The sequence below is a fragment of the Poromitra crassiceps genome (assembly GCF_964638095.1).
Source record: "Poromitra crassiceps genome assembly, chromosome: 3".
Taxonomy (NCBI): domain Eukaryota; kingdom Metazoa; phylum Chordata; class Actinopteri; order Beryciformes; family Melamphaidae; genus Poromitra; species Poromitra crassiceps.
The window spans coordinates 76,168,793-76,189,144 of NC_139625.1; the positions used below are offsets into that span (position 1 = coordinate 76,168,793).

The 20,352-nt window shown below is 42.8% G+C and overlaps 2 protein-coding genes across 2 annotated transcripts in view; both read right to left on the reverse strand.

Annotated features, from left to right (window-relative positions):
* LOC310773276 (spermatid perinuclear RNA-binding protein-like) overlaps positions 1-16,010 on the reverse strand; it is a gene marked incomplete at its 3' end in the record, with an annotated part of 36,302 nt that extends 20,292 nt beyond the window's left edge. Inside the window, exons 1-7 of the mRNA XM_083633154.1 lie at positions 15,945-16,010; positions 11,991-12,133; positions 9,372-9,480; positions 6,713-6,954; positions 5,965-6,127; positions 5,420-5,573; positions 2,631-2,719 (exon numbers count right to left, since the gene is read on the reverse strand). Coding sequence (XP_083489280.1) covers positions 2,631-2,719; positions 5,420-5,573; positions 5,965-6,127; positions 6,713-6,954; positions 9,372-9,480; positions 11,991-12,103 — 870 coding nt within the window. The 5' untranslated portion in view covers positions 12,104-12,133; positions 15,945-16,010. The remainder of the gene's footprint in view (positions 1-2,630; positions 2,720-5,419; positions 5,574-5,964; positions 6,128-6,712; positions 6,955-9,371; positions 9,481-11,990; positions 12,134-15,944) is intronic.
* A 1,346-nt stretch (positions 16,011-17,356) lies between these two features.
* LOC310773986 (uncharacterized protein) lies at positions 17,357-19,936 on the reverse strand. The gene is made up of 2 exons (XM_083634032.1): positions 19,582-19,936; positions 17,357-19,094 (listed from the first exon to the last, which is right to left on the reverse strand). The coding sequence occupies exons 1-2, from the start codon at positions 19,897-19,899 to the stop codon at positions 18,507-18,509; spliced, it is 906 nt and encodes a 301-aa protein (XP_083490158.1). The 5' UTR covers positions 19,900-19,936; the 3' UTR covers positions 17,357-18,506.
* Positions 19,937-20,352: the final 416 nt, after the last annotated feature.

Here is a 20,352-nt window from a genome sequence, read left to right on the forward strand (position 1 = left end):
TTGTGTTGAACCTAGTCTTGAAACAATATCTGGTCTAAATAGCCGTGAGTAGCCAATTTCCCCGACAATGATATCGGTGATCAAGAATGCTGCATCAACTGATATTTCCTGATTCCTGTATCTGTATCCGTACCAATGATTGGTCTTAATTAGGGATACATGATGATATCAATAACAATAGTCTTGGTATTCATAGACTCCAAAATGAGCAAATTGAAATGGTTAACTCTTATAAATATCTTGGTATTTGGCTGGACACTAAGCTTTCTTTTCAGGCCCATGTAGAACACCTTACCAAGAAGCTGAGGAGAAAAAATGGCTTTCTGTATAGGAATATGTCTTGCTTTTCATTCTACACTAGAATGTCCATTGTACAGGCACTAATAATGTTGTCTGTTTTTGATTATATTGGTACAGTATCTGTAATTGGCCAAAAGAGTTGAAAAATATCGACATATTGATATGAGCAGAAAAAGCAATATCGTGCATCCCTAGTCTAAATCTGTGACCTAAGTCATTGGTATGGATCAGCAAAACAATTTTGACATCAGTCAATAGTTAACACTTTGAGTGCCACGGCCCTTGGGCAAAAGGTTGCTGTACTGTGCCACATAGGCCGCAATGCATTTTAATATAGCCATATCATTTTTTGTGTTCCTCTTATATGGACAACCAATAGCCTCAATGAAACTTTGAACCCTTCTGTTTCATTAAAAAAAAAACTGTGTTTATAAACCGTTCCATTTTGGAAATACACCCCTCTGAAAAAGAGTGTTTTCGACCGAAAAGAGCATGCTGAAATTAGTTTCTGAGATAATCACATCTTTATGTTAGAAAGGCGACAGAATGAATTCTGCTTTGAGTTGAACAACATCGAGCCTGCTGCTGCCTGGGTGTGTGTGTACTGTCAATGGTTGTATATGCTGTAGTGCCCTGCGTGCCCCACCCCCCTCCTCCTCCTCCTCCTCCGTGGTGGGAGGAGTCAAGTGTCTCTGCTGCGGTTTGCTCTGAGTTTGATCTGCACTGAAAAGTCCGCTGCCTGCATCCCCCCGCTTTTTTACAGCGTGTCCTCGGCTCCCAGCTGAGAATAATGTAACTTTTCAGAAAGACGCTGGTGTCGCCGTGTCGGCAACTAAATCATATGGATGGACTATCGCAGCGGACACGGATGGGGCTCAATTGTGGCAGCAGATGACTGCTGTTCACAGGCACAGCTAACGTTATGCTTCAAGCATATCGATGCGATTTCCGTATTCCGTTTCCTCATGACTTCTTCTCTCTTTTCTCCTGGCCTTTGTCTAATCGGGAGGGCACTGTCGCCACCTAAGGGTTCTGTAAAATAGGTTAGACACATTCAATAGCTCCCATATTGTAAGAGGCGATGTAAGAGGCTTAGATCGACATCCCCCCCTCAAAATATGAATTTGGAGTTATTGACGCCATTTGGCGTCGCTGGCAGCCTACGGTAAATTTCTCCTGACGCCATTTGGCGTCGCTGGCACTCAATGTGTTAAGAGTAGGGGTGTCACGGTACATGTATTCGTCCCGTGAATTTACGGTACGACCCTCACGGTACCTCGTTTCACGGTACATGAAACGACACGACGAATACGTCAAATCCAGAAGCACCTAAACGCTGTTTGAACGGCATTGAATTGAATTGAATTAAACGCCACAGAAGAAGACACACCAAAACAACACAAGGGCCATAGAAATCCGCGTTCACAGAATGGGACGTTTTGTGGCGATAAGCTGTTTTGCAAATTCTGTCAACATCAAGCCAACGACGTAAGCTTGCCAATGTAACGTTACGTAGCCGCGACAAAGTCCTTTATAGTTGCGCGTTGCGGTTTTTCTTCTTCTGCCGTTTTATTCTTCTTCTGAACATGTAGGTATTTTGACGTTGACTAAAGAAACACTGCCGCCTAGTGGCCGCTTTTAGATAGGATTCCAAATTAGTGCACTGCTTACATCAAACGCAAATGCTACATAAAACAAATACAACAGGGGGAGGGGTTGGTGGGAGTATTAGGCTACTCCACACATGCGCTCTGTTTACAAACTTGTGTACAATAAAGATTTAAAGTGGGGGGAAATGCCTTTGCCCTGTCAAACAGCTGGAATACAGACATCTGAGAGGGAGGCGCACCCCACACTTTGAAAATCACTGCTCTAGAGTAAAACCTTTTTGTGTGGATTGCCTAGATCTTATTAAATAGTGGACATTTATTCATTCCCACATATTAGACACTATTTCTGATGGTAAAAATAGCGTAAAAAGCAGAATTCAGACATATTCAAAGGGAAAAAAACAGAATTTGGGATTTGTTGCTTTTTTCCCCCATTTTCGTACCGTGCCGTATTCGTACCGAACCGTGACCCCAAAACCGTGGTACGTACCGAACCGTGACTTTTGTGTACCGTGACACCCCTAGTTAAGAGCTTGTGAAATTGTAATTGTGGAACTTCTGACAATTAAAAATACTATGTACTAGGTCAGCAATATTTGTGGAAGGCAGCGTTAAAAAGTTAGCAATTTGCACTTCCTCTGTAAATGGAGAATAATATAAAGAGATCATTGAAAGAATTAAGAGCTCAACTTTATGCACATTAAGGACGGGAATGCAAACCTGGAACCATCTGGCGCGGCGGAGAGACATCAGGGCAGTTAGGCATTTCTGCTTGTCCAGAACGTCTGGCGGATCATCTGTTTCCGTTTCTATTGGCGAGATGGGGTAGGAGGACAAGGTACAGTTACCTTAGAACATTTCACTCTGACAAAAAAATAAAGAAAAAGAAACCGAGGGGGGTCATTGCTTTATTTTTTGTTGGTCTGACTGAAATGTTCTATGGTCTCGTTTTTCCAAGTAAAAAGCCTGAGGAAGTGAATTCTCCATGGCCCCATGGGCAAGCTCGCGATGACCAGACTTAGCCTTTGTTAACATAAGCAGAACTGAAGTTTGAGGCCAGTCACACAAGAAGCCTTCTCTTTTCCTCAGCGCCTCGCTCGGCCTCGGCGAGCCTTGAACCCGCCCACAACTTTCATTGACTTCATGCCTGGCAGCTTCACGCTTCATGCTTGGAAAATAGGACTGAATCCTGAACAATCGCTTGAGCGTGCCTTAAGCAAGGCACGCGCATGGCTGGTGTGAACGGCTTCGCCGAAATGAAGCTTGTGGGTTTCAGCGTAGGTTGAGCTTAGGCTGAGCATTGCTTCGGCGTATGGTGTGAAGTTGTGAACGGGCTGTTAGGCACTCTATTATAGGACTTCAGGTAGGGCTGCAACTACAATAAGTAATCATTATTTTTAGTATCGATTTATCAGTTGATTATTTTCTACACTAATCGATTACTCGTTAGGTCTATAAAATGTTCCAAAATGGTAAAAGATTTCACTTTTTCCCCAAAGCCCAAGACTACATCCTCAAATGTCTTCTTTTTTCCTGACCAACAGTCCAGAACCCAAAGATTTCCAAAGTCATCGAAGACTAAAGAAACCAGAAAATATTCACATTTAAGAAGCTGGAAGGAGAGAATTTTAGTGTGTTTTTTTCCTTTTAAAAATGAGTCTAAATGCTTAATAGGTTATGAAGAATAGTTGGCGATTTATTTTCTGTCGGTGGACTAATGGATTAATCGTTGCAGCTCAGGACAGGGACAGTTGGAGGCTAGACCAAGATGTGTGAAGAAGGAAGTAGTGCGCGCACATCAGCTAAGTAGGTAGCTGCTGCTAGCTGCAGTTTCATGTAGGAAGGAACTAGCTAGCAGCTACGCAGGGATACTCAACTTGCTTTGCCCGGGGGCCACTTTCGTGAAATGATAGAAGGCCAGGGGCCAGTTAATAAACAATCAATATACATTTTTCTGTAGCAGATTGTAGGTTTTTGGGGTGTCAGCCGGAGTTTAGTCTGACAATGTTGTGCACACTGGATAGTTAGTTAGGTTAAGTACGGGTAGCGAGCAGACGGCGGTATTTGACAATTTAGCAGCTAAATCATAGATTATTGAAAGATATTCCATATTCCAGACTGAAATGCTATAACAGAAGTGGAGTATTGGCCAGAATGACATGAACATTTGGACACTTATTCAGCGGGTATCTTGTATGTTGTGTTTAGGTGCACTGTAAAAAAAAAGAAAGAAAAAGAATTGCAATTCCATTCCGCGGGCCGCCAGTTGAGTATCACTGAGCTAGTGGGTGTAGTTCGATCGAAACTCAAAAGAAAATGGTTCTTACATGACATCTCAAAAATTTCTGTGGATTATCTTGGGTAACTGGGTCATGATTTCTGGGAAAAGACATTGCTGTTGAGTTTCTCAAAAGTATTTGTTGGCGCTTTGAGCACCACAAGCCGGGTGCCATCCACTTCCACTGTATTGGAGAGAAGGCAGACATCTCTCTCTATGGCCGATATCTACGGCCGAAACCTAGGCAACTAAAACAAAACGATCTAGATTAATAAATAGCACTACAGGTGAGAGGAAAAATATGTATTTTGGATTTTAGGGTGGGCTGAAACTGACCTGGAGCTTAATCATCAGTGCGCAGACTTTATCTAATTTCTCTAGACCAGGGCTATTCAACTGGCAGCCGAGTTTTTCTTTCTTTTTTTAGGTTTTTTTTTTTTTTACAATTAAACCTCATTTACTTATTACACCCGACTGGTTGTTTTTCAGATGTGATCTAGCTAAAGTGCGCTAAACAATTCAGATCCACTATGAATGTTTTTCAGGAGATGCTGTGATGTAGCCACAAGAAAGGTGCAATATTAATGTTTTTCAGGAGATGGTGGTGTGATGTAGCTAATCAAGAAAGATGCATTATAAATGGTTTTTCAGGAGATGTGTGCTGTAGCTAGCTAGGTTCTAAACAAGAAATATGGTTAAAATGTTTACAGTAGTTTTCCTTTCTTGCTGCAGTACAATGTTACAATGCTGTGAGACGTAGCTAAACACAAAAGAGGCAATATTAATAGTTTTTCCTGAGTTACTCAGTATTTAATACTGTGCTAGGTTCTAGACAAGAAAGAATGTTTACAGATGTTTTCCTTTCCTGATGTACTATAAATGTTTCCAATGCTGGGGTCTATCTAAGAGAGGTCAGAATTGACCAAATTATATTTCAAATGGCTGGCATGTGTTGTAGAATACTTAGATTTGTTTAAAATGTGTTTACTTTTGGGGCTTTAACACAGCTTTTGTTGCACAGAAATTAAGCACTTTTAAATGGAAATTAAGCTACTTTTGCAATGTAGTGAAATGCAAGTTTTGAAAATTGTGGTGGCAGCTTATGTCATGTGTACATATAATGGGATTAATAGCTCGAGGAACGGTCCGGCCCCCGGCCCCTTAGGTTTCTGACAATGTGGCCCCCTGAACAATTTAGTTGAATAGCCCTGCTCTAGACCAAGATGCATACCTTCTTCTTCACTAGCTTCACTCTCCTGCTCCGTCCCCATCAGAGGTGACGTCAGATGGATGATGACAGTCAGGCCAGACTCTTTGGCGGTCTTCACAACTATGACTGCATCCTCTGGTCTCTGGATTACTTCATATTTGTCGTCTGTAACCACCTATCAAAAGAGGTACAGAGTTAGGACGGTACGGTAAAGATCTCGAAAACAAAACTACAATAACCTCCCTGTAAAATGTGTATTTCTATTGATAATGTAATAAAACTCAAATCAGACATGGCAGGGTTCCCACACCTTCTTGAATAGCAAAGTCAAGGACTTTTTAAGGACTTTCCAGGCCTGATTCCCTCAAATTCAAACCTATACTAACGACAAGTAAAAAAACAACTTCAATTTCTATTGTTGCACAAATATATAAATTCTATTTAGGTCTATTTTCAAAACCTTTCAAGGGCTTGATTTCTTTCTTCTTCTTCTCAAATTCAAACTTTCAAGGATTTAAATGACTAATGGGGACACTGCGTGGACGTCAGATGGTAATCAGTTCTACCTGTAATTGTGTGGTTAGCATTTCAGCCACTTGTCCGAGCAGAGTGACGGTGGGCTTTTTGGAACAAAGCAGCACAATCTCCAGCTCTGTGTCCTCCTTCAGCAGGAGGCCTTTGGCCAGCAGGCCCACCCTCGTGACCCCACGCAGGACGCGCTCTCTCGCACTTGACACAACAGAGGGAGGAGGGAACCAAGAACAAAGAAGGATGATTTTTCCATTAGGGAAAGGAAACTGTCAAGTTAAAAAAACACCACGTTTCAAAACTGACACACCCAAAAATGAATAACCATGTGTGAAACTCCTCTGGATTCATGTGAGTCACAATTTCAGGTCTATCAAAAAGCAAAGAAACCATGAAAACCTTGAAAAATAAATAAATAAATAAGTAAGTAAGTAAGTAAGTAAATAAATCAATCAATAAATAAATAAATCAATAAATAAATCAATAAATAAATAAAACAACCCCAAATCACAGAGATGCCGATTCACATGGGACTAATATTATTACAGGACCTGTGTTTGGCGTAATATGGTAGGTACTTTAATTGGAATTTTGATTTTACAAATTAGGGACATGGCAGATTTGCTCGGGATTATTCACAGACGACCTCCGCAATTATTACAAATTACCAGAGGTCCCTAGGTAACACTAGTCCCATGTGAATAGAGCTTTAGTCTAATCTTTGATCTTGATGTGCTTTCTAGCTACTGATGCAACTGCAACCGAGCATTAGGACACCTAGCTTACCTCCCTGTGAACAAATCTACTTTGATGTCTAACAAAGAGGGAATCTCTGTGCTTTTTTGCTCTTGATCTTCTTCGATGTCTTTTTTGTCCAGCTGGTCCGACACAGACTTGAGGGCACACTCCACATGGGACATGAGCGTCTGCACCGCCTCCAGCTCCTCCTCTGAGGGAGACACCACAGAGTGCCTGGCCATCACGATCCGGTCGTACGGCCGCCTCACCTTGGCGCGGAATGTTATCGTCTTAAGGGATGAATCAGAAGAAGAAAAAGTATCTTTGTTGTAGGAAAAGAACACAATGCAGGTGATGGCAAGTCCGAAGTTAAAGCACCCAATTTAGTCGATGATACTTTGTAATTAGGAATAAGGATTTCATCTTGCATTTCATTGTTTCTTTCATATGTCCCAGTGAAAAAAGTTATCTCTTAAAACTAAAACAATAATGATAATAATAATAATAATAATTGGGAAGTATAAAAGGACTGTTGGAAAACAGAATCCACAGATGGCCCGATGACAGCAGTCTTGTAAGAGGAACAGCAATCTTTTAAGAACATAAGAAAATAAGATTGCGATGGAAAACAATGATGGTTAGGCTGGCTAGGGTTGTGCCGATTGGCGATCGGATCATATATTGCTGACTCAATGGCTGAAATGACGATTGATTTTTCCTAGCCGCCGCATGTGGCTGCTGCCTGAGAGGTGACACAGCAGTGTGACTGAGTGTGTGTTCTTCAGACTATTAGTGAATAAATGCTACTACTACTCTATATTTAAACATGTTTCTGATGTCTGCAATGAACATCGTTATTAAAATATTTAATTACAAATCTGTTTGTTGTCGCTTGGCCTTTGAATTATGGAGCTGCCTGGAGCCCAGAGGACGTCAAGGTACCAAGGTATGCACAGAGAAGAGGAAAAACCTCCAAATCTCATGAAAGCTTTAGGTTTATATTCATTGAAATGTAGTGATATTTTTAACAATTCGGCACATACAGTACATCATGCCGCATGTATTTGGATATAATCTCAAACCTTAAAGGCCGTTTCACACCGGTGCGGCTCTCCGTGCGAATAATCGGCACGGACATTCGCAAAAATATGTTTTAATTAGTTGTAATTGAAGCTTGCACACCGCGGCCGAACATTTGTGCGGCATTTTATTTTTCCGGATGGACATTGACGTCTGCATGGAAACGCCTGCGGAAAATACGTTTGACCAATGAAATCCTTTGTTTACAGCTGATGTCATACCTCCACTACTCTTGCCAAACCCCCGGCTAATCAATTTGGTTTCTCAACATCCAATTTTATTTTATATGACAAACACCATGACGATCAACACCGAAATCAACGACAATAGATCTTCAGATCGCCCAACAGCTGGGATCCACTGAAGATGGTAATGTAGCTGTTGTGTAACAAATTCCTACTTGCTAACGTGGTAAACCACTGTTGTAAATGGATGGAGCTAACGTTAGTGCTAACTATCAGTTTAGCATCAAATTTGGGGTCCGCTGCTACTGCTTCCATTTTCTCTTCTCATTGTTTTTTCAACTGATGGAAATTTCCCTGCCTCCAGTTTCTTTTCATGGCTCATCTCGCTGCTGTGTCTGTCTGTCTAACATTAGCTGACTAGTAGCTAGCTTGCGCTTGCGGGTAGGTGGTGCTGTCCTACTAGACGGGAGCCCGGGAGTGACATTAACTACTGGTTAACACTGAGCACTGTTTCCACTGCGGAAAATGAACGTGGGACTGCGAATAATTCGCACCGGACCTGTGTGTATAGGTTGCAATGCGGAAGATTTGCACGGAATTTCGTACCGCATTCCGCCTCCGCATTCGCATCGCATCTGTGTGAAACGGCCTTAAGAATGGTTCCTTGTTTATTTATTTCTAGTCTTGGCTCCCATGCCGTTTGTTTACCCCCTATCAAAAGTACAAGTGCAAAATCTTAAGCTATGTTCTATCGATAAACTATGTTTACCAATCACCAGTAACACATTCAATTGACAGATTTATTAACGGAGCTTGGCGCAATAACCTCTACCCATGCAAGACAAGGGCGTATCGGTGTTAACGGCCAATTTCTCGAGTAACAGCTCCAAAATATCGGACAGAAAGGACTACAAATATGCTTGTGAGAGCTATATTCACACTTCACAGTATCATTTATTGAATGAATAGATGATTAAACTTGCCTTAGGCTAGACTTTGAATACAGAGTTGCAGAACTGAGTCAAACAGCCCTCAGTTTCACGTGTCATAGAGAGGCAAAGTGACCGCCTACTTCCTGCTTCAGCACTGTACCAGAGACTTTCATCCGCCATTTATTTTCCCATAGACATTTCGTAAAATGCTTATAAAAATAGTTTTACTTGTTCAAACCAAATGGTTCAAATATATCTAGAATCGGGAGAGAGACCATAGAACATTTCACTCAGACCAAAACTAAAAACAAACATCGAAAAAATATTTTCTTTAAATCAGCAGTTTTTTACGTTTTGGTCAGAGTGAAATGTTATGTGGTCTCTCCTGTTTCTAAATATATCTATGGGAAAATAAATGGCGGATAAAAATCTCTGGTACAGTGCTGAAGCAGGAAGTGACGTTTGACTTTGGCTCTCTATTGGGGGAAGATTTACAGGTGAAACAAGAACCTGATGATTCGGCGTCTCCTCAGTCTCTTCAATGGCAGTGTGGTCATGGTACTCTCTCAGCTCCCCCTCATAGCACTGGCAGTCATACCAGTAACGCAGTTCTTCGTATCTAGAGGGGAAAGACTGCAAAATGAGACTCCTACTTTCTGATGTTTAATCAGCATCTTAACATGCCACACCTCGGCAAAGGAGAAGTGCTCACTAACACGGATTTAAACACATTTGTGAACACAATTTGAGAGAAATATCCTAAGTCATTGGTTCTCAAAGTGGGGTCCAGGGAGCCCCAGGTGTCCTTGAGGGGGTTCCAGGGGGTCCCCAGCAAAAAGGGGAACCATTTATTTTCACTATAATTCCATCCATAAGTAACACAATGACAGAATGTATGACTATTTTGGTCATGGGTTTCATACATACACTTTGTGTAATAAAACATCTAAAAGCAAAAATATCAGATGGGGGACCCTGGGACAAAATACTATCAAATCAAGTTTCAAGATTCAAGACTTTTATGTGAAGCACTTTGAATTGCCTCTGTGTATGAAATGTGCTATACAAATAAACTTGACTTGACTTTATTTCCATGTCAACAGAATTGATAGGAATTTGTCTCAGTGCAGCTCTTAACACATTCACTGCCAACAGTTTTTTTTTTACTGTAGGTAGCTTCTGCCAAGTTTTTTTTTTGAGGATTCTGGCTCATCTTTCAAGAGCCGAGGATTCTTTTCTGTTAGGATTTTGTGAACACAAAATATCTCAAAAGAACTAATAGAATGTGTGCTTTCTCTGTCTAAAAGAGTTAGTTTGTAGAGTTAGTAGTTATGTAGGCATTAGCAGTTGAATACAGCATGGTTTCAGCGTCTGAAAATGAAAGGTGAGAAAAATGCCTTTTTGTGAAATTCGATAGAACAGTCACTTTAACCATTTATTTTTGGCATCAGTAAGACGTCAGACATCTAAACAATAGTTTTGAACAGTAATTTCCTCCATAACAGCAGGAAACCCCCCTCTCCTTCAAACTCCTCCCTCCGTGTGTGTTCTCCTCCTCCCTCCGTGGCTGCAGCGGGCGTGTCACAAGCGAGTTTCTGTTGTCTGTGCTGCCTGGCTGCCCCTCGTCGGGCGAGTCTGGATGGGCTCGCTCGTTTCTTGGGGTTTCGGTTGAGAGCTTTGATGAAGCTTTTGCGATTCTGGGCTTTATGCTGCGTGTTTCAAAGTGTGTTCCACCCAGTCTATTTTTGGAACCCCCCACCGTTGTGCGCCACCGTTGTGCTCCAGCGCGAAAGCGTTTTCGCCTACAGTATGAGAATGGCTTCCTCACGCTTTTCCCTGCAGTTTTGGCTCGGCTTTCAATAGTCTGGAGAGCACTGTCGCCACTTAGTGGGTCGGTGGAATGGGTTGTACACGTTCGGTGGCTCCCATATTTTTATAGGAGATGTGAAAGGGTTAGATCAAGTCCCACCGTCAATTTTTTTTTTTTTTTTGACGAGTTAACTCGTCCACGGCAGTCAACCGTTGTTGTTTTTTTGACGAGTTAACTCGTCCACGGCAGTGAACATGTTAAAAACAGACCGATAACATAGAAAACAGGTAATAAAAAGAAAATAAATAAGAACAGTTACCTAGTAGGGGTGGGAATCGCCAGATGCCCACAATACGATACTAAAACGATACTTGAGTCACGATACGATAGTATTGCGATATTGCGATATGCTAGTATTGCGATATATTGAATATTGCGATATTTCGATATATTGTCACTCCTAACTCCTTTTCCTACCTTTTCCTTGACCTCACTGGAAGTAAAACATGCAGTGTTTTTTTGTTTTGTTTTTGCCCCACACCTAGGCTATACATTATTAAGCTTCTCTGGACTCAATACGCCACTGCAGGCGTGGACTGCACCATCAGGCGCTTCGGGCAGATGCCCGGTGGCCTGGCATGGCCTGCATTTTTTTTTTTATATCGATATTTGGCGTCCAAATAACGATACAATATCGCCAGGCAAAATATTGCGATACCATGGTGTATCGATCCCCCCCCCCACCCCTGTTACCTAGTATGGTGAGAACTGTTGTAAAGGGCATACTGCTACAGCATTCATTTAAGGTGCATGTTGCTTTGTGCTGCTGCCATCTGCATTCAAGGTGCAGGTTAAAAGTGCGTCAGAGTTCAAGTAACGAACAGCCTCAGCATATGTGCTATTCCTGCGGCGAGATGCCCTGCACGTAAGAGACTGTAGTCTCCTACCGGAGGGCAGGGGTTTAAAAAAAGAGCTAGCAGGGTGAGAGGGGTCGGCAATAAACTTCTGCATCTTGCGTTTGATACATGTGGCATATGGAGGACATAGTGGGAAGGTCGCAGCCAATGATTTTTGACGCTGTGCAAACCAATCTTTCCAACCATCTCCTGTCAAGGGTGGTTGTATTGCCATACCACACAGTGACTGTGGGATTTGTGGTCTAATTTGTGCCCGTTTAGGGGTCCTTGACATGAAAACATTTGAGAACCACTGACCTAAGCCTGTTTGTTGTGTGCATAGAAAACAAAACTAAAGTTTTCCTTTTATATTTTTGCTCAGTACAGTTAAACAGGTTAAGTGGTTTCCGGTGCCGTTTGTACCTTTCAAAGTCTTGCGGAAGGAGGCGATGACCCTGTTTTTTCAGGCTGTCCCAGTGCAGGAGCTCCTTGTAGGCTTTGCGCTCATCCCACTTTGTCGCTGGTTCGGCAGCCATGACTTCAGTTTCAGGACGGAATGCTCCCACCTGTTCTACCAGGAAAGATGTCAATATTAGTCAACGTACAACTGCTGGCTAATGTGCAACACAAAAGCAGTGAAATCAAATCTAGTGACTGAGATTAAACTGGCCAAATGTATTTCAGTCATGGATGGAACTAGTAACGTTAGCTCCCCAGGAAACTTGATCTGGCAGGTTGAATGAGGCGACTTGTTGAACTGTCATGGACCAGTTGTGAGTGTGTCAGGCATTTTTGTTTTTTGTTTTCCTTCGGGAAAATGCGCACACCACAAACATTTCTAATATAGTTGATCATTAGAAATGTAGCACGTTACCCTAAACAGGGGATATTAGGATTATTCTGGACTGGTTGCTGTAGTAAATAGCTGGCACTCACCACCGGGTGTTGGCCAGGACACAAGGGGCATGGGCATTTAGCACTGGCTTCTATGTAGTTGTGGTTCTGTAAACATACCCACATTCATTAACACATTGACTGCCAGCCCTTTTTTCAATGCTGTAGGTAGGTTCTGCCAGGTTTTTTTTTGAGGATTCTGGCTCATTTTACAAGAGCCGAGGATTCTTTTCTGCTAAGATTTTGTGAACACACAATATCTCAAAACAACTAATAGAATGTGTGCTTTCTCTGTCTAAAAGAGTTAGTTTGTAGAGTTAGTAGTTATGTAAGCATTAGCAGTTGAATACAGCATGGTTTCAGCGTCAGAAAAATTATTTAGAGATAAACGGCTTTTTGTGAAATTCGATAGAACAGTCACTTTAACCATTCATTTTTGGCATCAGTAAGACCTAAACAATAGTTTTGAACAGTAATTTCCTCCATAACAGCAGGAAACTCCCCTCTGCTTCCAACTCCTCCCTCCGTGGGCGTTCCTCTTGGCTGCAGCCAGCGGCCGTGTCACAAGCTTGTCACCAGTCTCACTGCTTTGCAGCTGCTGTGCGGCTGTGCCTGTCTGAGCGGCCGCTCTTTGAGGAAGTCTGGTTGGACTCGCTCGCTTCTTGGAGTTTTGGTTGAGAGCTTTGATCAAGCTTTTGCGATTCTGGTCATATTTATGCTGCGTGTTTCAAAGTGTGTTCCATCCGTGATCTATTATGCAAATTTGCAATCCCGCACTGCCAGCAATCAGCGCGAAAACGAAAGCGTTTTCGCCAATCCATTTTCATGAGAATGGCTTCGTCACACTGCTTTTTGCTTGCCTTCCTCCTTCCTTGTCGCCACTTAGTGGGTCGGTGGAATGGGTTGTACACGTTGTACACGTCCAATACTTATATAAGAGATGTAAAAGGGTTAGATGCACATCCCACCGTCAAAAAAAAAAAAACGATTTTTTTTGACGTATTAACACGTTAAGTGCCATAGCCGAGATAATTCGTCTTACATAATCCAACGCTTGAGTGCCAGAGCCGAGTTTACTCGTCTTACATAAAAAAAAAAAATTTTTGACGGTGGGACATCAATCAACAACTTTTACATCTTCGAGATCACTATTGGAGCAAGAGAATGTGTATAATCTATTTTACCGACCCACTAAGTGTTGACAGTGCTCCCCCAGACGACCGAAATCAAAGAAAAAACTGCCGCGGGAGCAAGCCATTCAAGGAAATGGCGAGGCGATTTTACAGTAATCCATTTCAGACTTGTCTTGCCGAGAGCGGCCGCGCGCAGGCAGCAGCACACAGAGAGCGGAGAGCGATTTGCAAAATAGATTATAGGTGAAACACACTTTGAAACACCTCAGAAAGGCCAGAATCAACATCTGCCCATCGCCCACGCATTCCCCGGCCCATCTTGACTCGCACAAGGAGCGTCCGCACGCAGGCAAGCAGGCAGGCAGGCACGCAGGCAGGCAGGCAGGCAGCAGCAACGCGCTTCTGACACGCCCGCTGTAGAGCCAGGAGGAAGGAGGAGAAGACACACGGAGGGAGGAGTTTGAATGAGAGGGGTGTTTCCTGTTGTTATGGAGGAAATTACTGTTCAAAACTATTGTTTAGAATGTCTGACGGTCTTACTGATGCCAAAAATGAATGGTTAAAGTGACTGTTTCACAAAAAGCCATTTATCTCTGAATAAATTTCCAGACGCTGAAACCATGCTGTACTCAACGGCTAATATCTACATAACTACTAACTCTGCAAACTAACTCTTTTAGACAGAGAAAGCACACATTCTATTACGTAGTTATTTTTAGATGATTGGTGTTCATGAATTCTTAACAGAAAATAATCCTCGGCTGTTGTAAAATGAGCCAGAATCGTCAAAAACACCCCTGGCACAACTTACCTACAGGATTGAAAACATGGCTGGCACTCAATGTGTTAATACGTCAATGGCAGTGAACCGCTGGATTTTTTTTGACGTATTAATACGTCAGTGGCAGTGAACGTGTTAAGATAAAGTAGCAAATGTATAAATCCTATAATAAGAATGTGAAGTGCCTGTGTGTGAATGTGTGAGCAGAATTGTGTTCGGCCACAGCTATGCCATTGTACGTGCGATCGGGCTGAATCTTTCAGCAAGTGAATGGCCGACAGTCTGCTTTAGATTAGCTAACAAGCTAACGCTAAGCTACTGATGTTATCAGACATGAATGATAGACATTAAAAATATGAATTAGGGTTAGGGTTATGGTTTGGATTAGGGTTAGACCCCGTTGAGGACCCCGAACCGAGCACTTCCGGTAGGGCGAGCTGAATCCGTAACCCGAGTAGAATCCGTACCTACATCGACAGAGAAGACCAGGCAGGGTCGAGGGAAGGGTTAGGGTTGAATTTACAGCTGGGTGTGTTTGATCTCACTATCATGGTGCACCACTTGCACGCAGCGAGCAAACAATGCAGTCACATGGAGACTGGTGGCTCAGTGATCAAATCATCAAATCCCGCACACCTGGGAAGCAAAACATGTCATGAACTCCCAAGGTTCCTGTCAGCACTAGGAAGCTTCTCCTCTCCTCCTAAATACAGCACAGGCTGTGGAAAGACTGATTTTAAACAGTTGTTTCATGCAGCAGTATCATTTTAACTGCCCCGGCTAAATTACTGGCTTCCGTAGGACTATCATATCTTCGGATCTGCAATCGGACGTCGGAGAGCGTTTGAACAGCCGTTCCACCCTATTGCCTTATGGGACGCTATGTGACCCTAGCTAGCACTGCACGGGTATATATACGGAGTACAGTAGTAGGGTCACTTTGGGGCTACTATCTAGCTAGCCTCAACGCGAGACTCATCAGTCATTCTTCCTTCAGAGTCTCAGATGTGCGGGTCCTATCCACTGGGAGGTCGGCTCCAATGGCTTCACGCAATATACACGTTATCAATCACAGTAAAACTGTACCTACCCCAAACACAATGCTGTTATCCAACTCTACGGGGCCACGGTACTACAAAAAATATTGCGTAGTTTCCAATACCGAGACATTATTCACATGCTCAATGCTCAAAATTGTAAACTGCAGTACACCCTCACAACCACTGAACCGATACATCCGGCGCTGTGGAGCAGTACCTTGGCCCCATAGAGTTGGATAACAACACTGAGGTAGGTACAGTTTTATTGTGATTGGTATATCGCGTGAAGCCATTGGAGCCGACCTCCCAGTGATAGGACCCGCGCATCCGAGACTCTGAAGGAAGAATGACTGATGAGTCTCGCGTTGAGGCTAGTATCTAGCTGGCATTTTCATCGCCAACGACACTAAACTTACCAATACATACAAACAAATAAGATTATTACCCAGGCACTGAAATTGGCACAAGTCGGACAGTACGCGAAAGATAAAAGGAGTAGACTTGCATGTATTCACGGAAGCACACGTACCCAACAGGTATTTCGTGACACAGAAAATGAAAGAAATTATTATCCAGACGCTTTCTTCTCTCGCTGCTTCAGTTCACGCTGTCTTCCGGTCCGTCCCCTACACAGATCCGACGTTCTGCTGGAGAACGATAAAAGTTCCGCCCGCCATCGGAGGCGGCGGAACTGTCAACAACTAACCTCGCGTCACCAGGCTCTTCTAGTCAACAACACGAGAGAGAGAGAGAGAGAGAGAGAGAGAGAGAGAGAGAGAGAGAGAGAGAGAACACGAGAGAGAGAGAGAGAGAGAGAGAGAGAGAGAGAGAGAGAGAGAGAGAGAGAGAGAGAGAGAGAGAGAGAGAGAGAGAGAAGGGGGGGCTATTTATGTCCACCAATTACTTCATGTTATGTAGGGTTTCTGTAATGTCTGTTCTCAAATGTATGTTACTTTCATTTTTATGGATGAGCAGTGAGCACTCAGTGCACATTGCTTTGAGAATATTGTTACATGTCATTACTGTCATACCAATAAGTTATTTAATTGAATTGGAGACAGATTAAATTAATTGAAGTCAGGGTCACTCCACTGACCCTGTTTGTTGACCACATTTCCCTACATTCACCATTGTTATAAAAAAAACATTAGTTGAGACCAGAGCTCCTGTGATTTCAGGTACTCCACAGCTCATTCCTTGCCAAGGCTGAGAACGGAAATTGATTTAGGCCTACCAAAATCTGTACGAGCCTTTTTTGCATTCAGTAAAAACAAGCTTTGGGATTCTCATTCTCATGTGCTGTGTTTGACAGTGAAACTGCGCAAATTGAAAGTCTGTATTGAGAGATTAGTGGTGACTATTCCTCTTTTTTAACCATTGTGTTGAAAACATAGCTACAATGTGCTATAATTTCAGGTGAGGTCATCCAGAGTTCATTCCCTGAAAAAGGAAACACCAACTCTGTAAGACTTTTTACATTCAGTAAAACAAGTTTTGTGGGTCTCATGTGTTGATATGGCCGTTTTGACAGCCAAACTGCACATGGCTTTGCATTGTCACAAAATGTCCTTTTCTCACTCATCACTGTACACAATGGCCATCTATAAATGTAAATCTAAAGGTAAGACACATTCATTGGCTTCACCTCATATTTAAATGGATTAATTTAATTTGTCCTTATTTACAACTGTATCTTTTACTTCAGATTAGGTATACACTCTGCTCCACTCATCTGTATTTTTAAAGTACTGCTATAAATAAGGTCAATATTGCACTGTAGGTCACCTTCTTGTCAAAATCGAGTTCTCTAAATAGTTATGGCAATTTGAAGGTGGACTTATGCCTAGTGAGTTGATACATTTGTTTCAAATCTTTTTATTGTGAAACATTTTCAAAGAACAGAACATGGTGACAGGTAACAGAACATGGTGGTGTTGCCAATCACAGCCTCATGAAACTTTACAACCACAAACTAGAGGCTTTGATCTGGAAGTCAATCGCATAAACAGAGAGTGCATCTCAAAAGTAGAGCGTACTACACCAAAGACGATGGGATTTCAAGCAAGACTGCCTCTTCTCAATATTCTGACACTGCATTTTTCAGACAGAAAGAAATTAAACTTGTTAAAAGACCCGTCTGTCTCAGCAACACACTCATGAGATTTGGCAACAGGAACTTATGTTAGCGGTAAAGCTAAATGTGAAGTTCGTTGATGTAGTAGCTAAATCTGTGGCGAGAAAAACTATTTTGTTTAATGGAATATCTTAGTTTCAACTGTATTGAGCTAACAAGGGGCAGCTTTGTGTTTATATGTGTGGTTTGGGAACTATCACGATCAGCACTAACCCGGCTTAAAGCCTGCTTGAAGAAGAAAACCAGTAGGGGCATGGGGGGGGGGAGAGTAACGAGACATGGGGAGAATCGATTTCCCACCTGTGCATGTATACTGGGACAAGGACAGTAGTCCGATTAAATAGCCTAATCAAGCTATAAACATAGCTCGAATTAACTGTGCATGTAAAAGTGCTGAATGATTCAGAGGGGGATGTATGGTTTTCCTATATATAGCCTATTGATAAGGGGGTTTCTGAGCAATTTCCAGAACTGAAGTGCTCGCCAACCAATCGCCAAAAAATGCAATTCTTACAGAAATCTCCGACCGTTTTTGATACCAAATGACAGAATGCATTTTATACACTTGAATACTTTCATCATACATTTCTGAGTAAAGAAGACTTCATTAGTGGGTTCATATTTTGGATCAGTAGTAGTGTGCATGTTAATTTGGCAAACAAATTATTATATAGGGCAACAAAAGACAGCCTGTCATGCGCCATGTTGAACCCAGAGCTGAACTGAATGCTTACTAGGACGGACACAAAAATGCTGCCACACAAAAACCTCCTAACCTAAACTCAATGTTTATCACAGATCTATGACTAGGAAAAACGTGACAGTGCCGAGTGAGCATCTCAAATTAATCTTCAGGTTCCCAGCAAGCAAAGTGGTGCAAAAGCTTATGAACCAAGCGTTACACTATTGACTAACATTGAGCACCTGCCGCTCTCAAGGTCTCTGCACAGGACTGGATCAAATAAGATAATCATGGTCCGATGGGCATCCAGGAGTTGTGGGATTTGTTTTCTGTTTTTTCCACGGCTTTCTCCCTCTCTTCCTTACATCGTTTTGCTGCAGAGAAGTTTCATTGCTCAGATTTGGCTGCACAGGATCTCTGAAGGCCTCACAGTAGCCTGGCAGCACACTCAGACACGCAGCTCTGGGATTGGCTTTATGGATCTCAGCGTAGAATTTGTCCATCTCCGCCTGTGTCGGTGGCGGTATAATCTTACTGGCGGCACAAGTCCTTAAGCCAAGCCTGTGGTCAGTCTCACCGTCACGAGAGTCCCGTGATTTTCGTGTGGCAGCATCAGTTGTAAAATCAATCTTATAAGCCTCACACGCATACAATTCGTCTTCGTCTGGGGGCATGTCAGTTTCCCTGTCCCGGACAGTCACTTCCACTTTGAAAAGCAGGGCCCCGATGTGAGTGCATGTCTCTGCATCCCCAGCCATGCATGTACAGTGGGCTGAGGAAACTTCACCGCTGGAGCCGACGATAGCCCAAGCCTTCTGGATCTCCCACACCTGCAGAGGACCATCGCTGAGGGAGTGCCAGATCTGTTGCACAACAGAAGTATAATGAATGACATAATCTTATGCTACTTTCTGCTTCCAACTACTGTATTAATAATTAAATTGAGATGCATAACTATAGATGACTGTACTGTAGCTACCCATCAGTATAAAAGGAATGGAAATCAGCTCCACCTTTACCAGCTGCAACATTAAAGTGATGATTAAAGTGACGCCCACATCCCAGTTGTCTGGAAGGCAGCATAATATGTACCTCATGCATCAATGTATTATTCTGAAGTCGGCCATTCTCAAAAGGACGAGCAGCCTACTTTTACTTTTGCTACTAGACTACATGTTGATGCCAATACTTTTATATACTTTGACTGGACTTTTACTAACGTTACATGTAACGTTAACATAATATTTTTACACGGCGGTATTAGTACTTTTACATGAGTCAAAGATCTGAATAACGTTATAACGTAACTTTACGTTGCCACCAAAGAGGAGTGAGTCCCTGCCAACTTACCATTGCGAGTACGACTGTGCTGTCACTGTTGGCAGGCTTGTGGATTTGCAGTTTTCGCACCGCGCCACTGCAGAACTGTTGATAATCAGGGAATGATTTGTAGTTTCTAAACTCAGGCATGGTGTGAGCGCCCACTTCCACCAGGTAGTGGACCAGGTCCAGGTAGTGCAGCGGAGGCAGCGCCGCGGGTTCTGTCATCCACTCTGCTGCTGCCAACTCAAATGGATCTATGTTGTTTATCGCGGTCAGTTTGTCCAGGTAGCGTTGCTTGGCATCGGGGTCCAATTTCTCCCGGTAGGGTCCATTGTCTTTATCCATGATGACACTTTCACCAACTTTTAGTCAAAACAACAAAACTAAAACTTACTCAGGTCAGGTCACCACATGGGTCACCAGCCTCCGCAGCAACAGAGACGGTCACAGGAAACAAATGATGTGAGCGCGCGAGCTGTATTTATTTGCTTCCGCCCCACCGCAGTTGCGCCAAGTCCCGCCCTTAGGTTTAGGCGGGTTACATGGGGAGTGATGGTTGGTTAAGGTTAGCGTAAAATATCAGGGTAAGCCAATCAGATGCAGAGTAGGGCGGGACTTGGCGCAAATACGTTGGAAAGAAGGTGGCGCCCTCTTCCAGGTCCCAACCTATGGTCCCAACATGCAACACGGCGTGACGTGGGAAAAAAATTGTTGAAAAAAATCACAAGTGTCCCTAATCCTCTCTGGTAGTTAATTTAAATAGTGGATGGTGTTTAAAAATATATATCAGTATATCAG

Coding starts and splice junctions, on each gene's coding strand:
- LOC310773986 (XM_083634032.1), bottom strand. CDS start 19,899: ATGGATAAAGACAATGGACCCTACCGGGAGAAATTGGACCCCGATGCC. Junction 19,095..19,581: donor GCACAGTCGTACTCGCAATG/GTAAGTTGGCAG, acceptor GTTGTGCAACAG/ATCTGGCACTCCCTCAGCGA.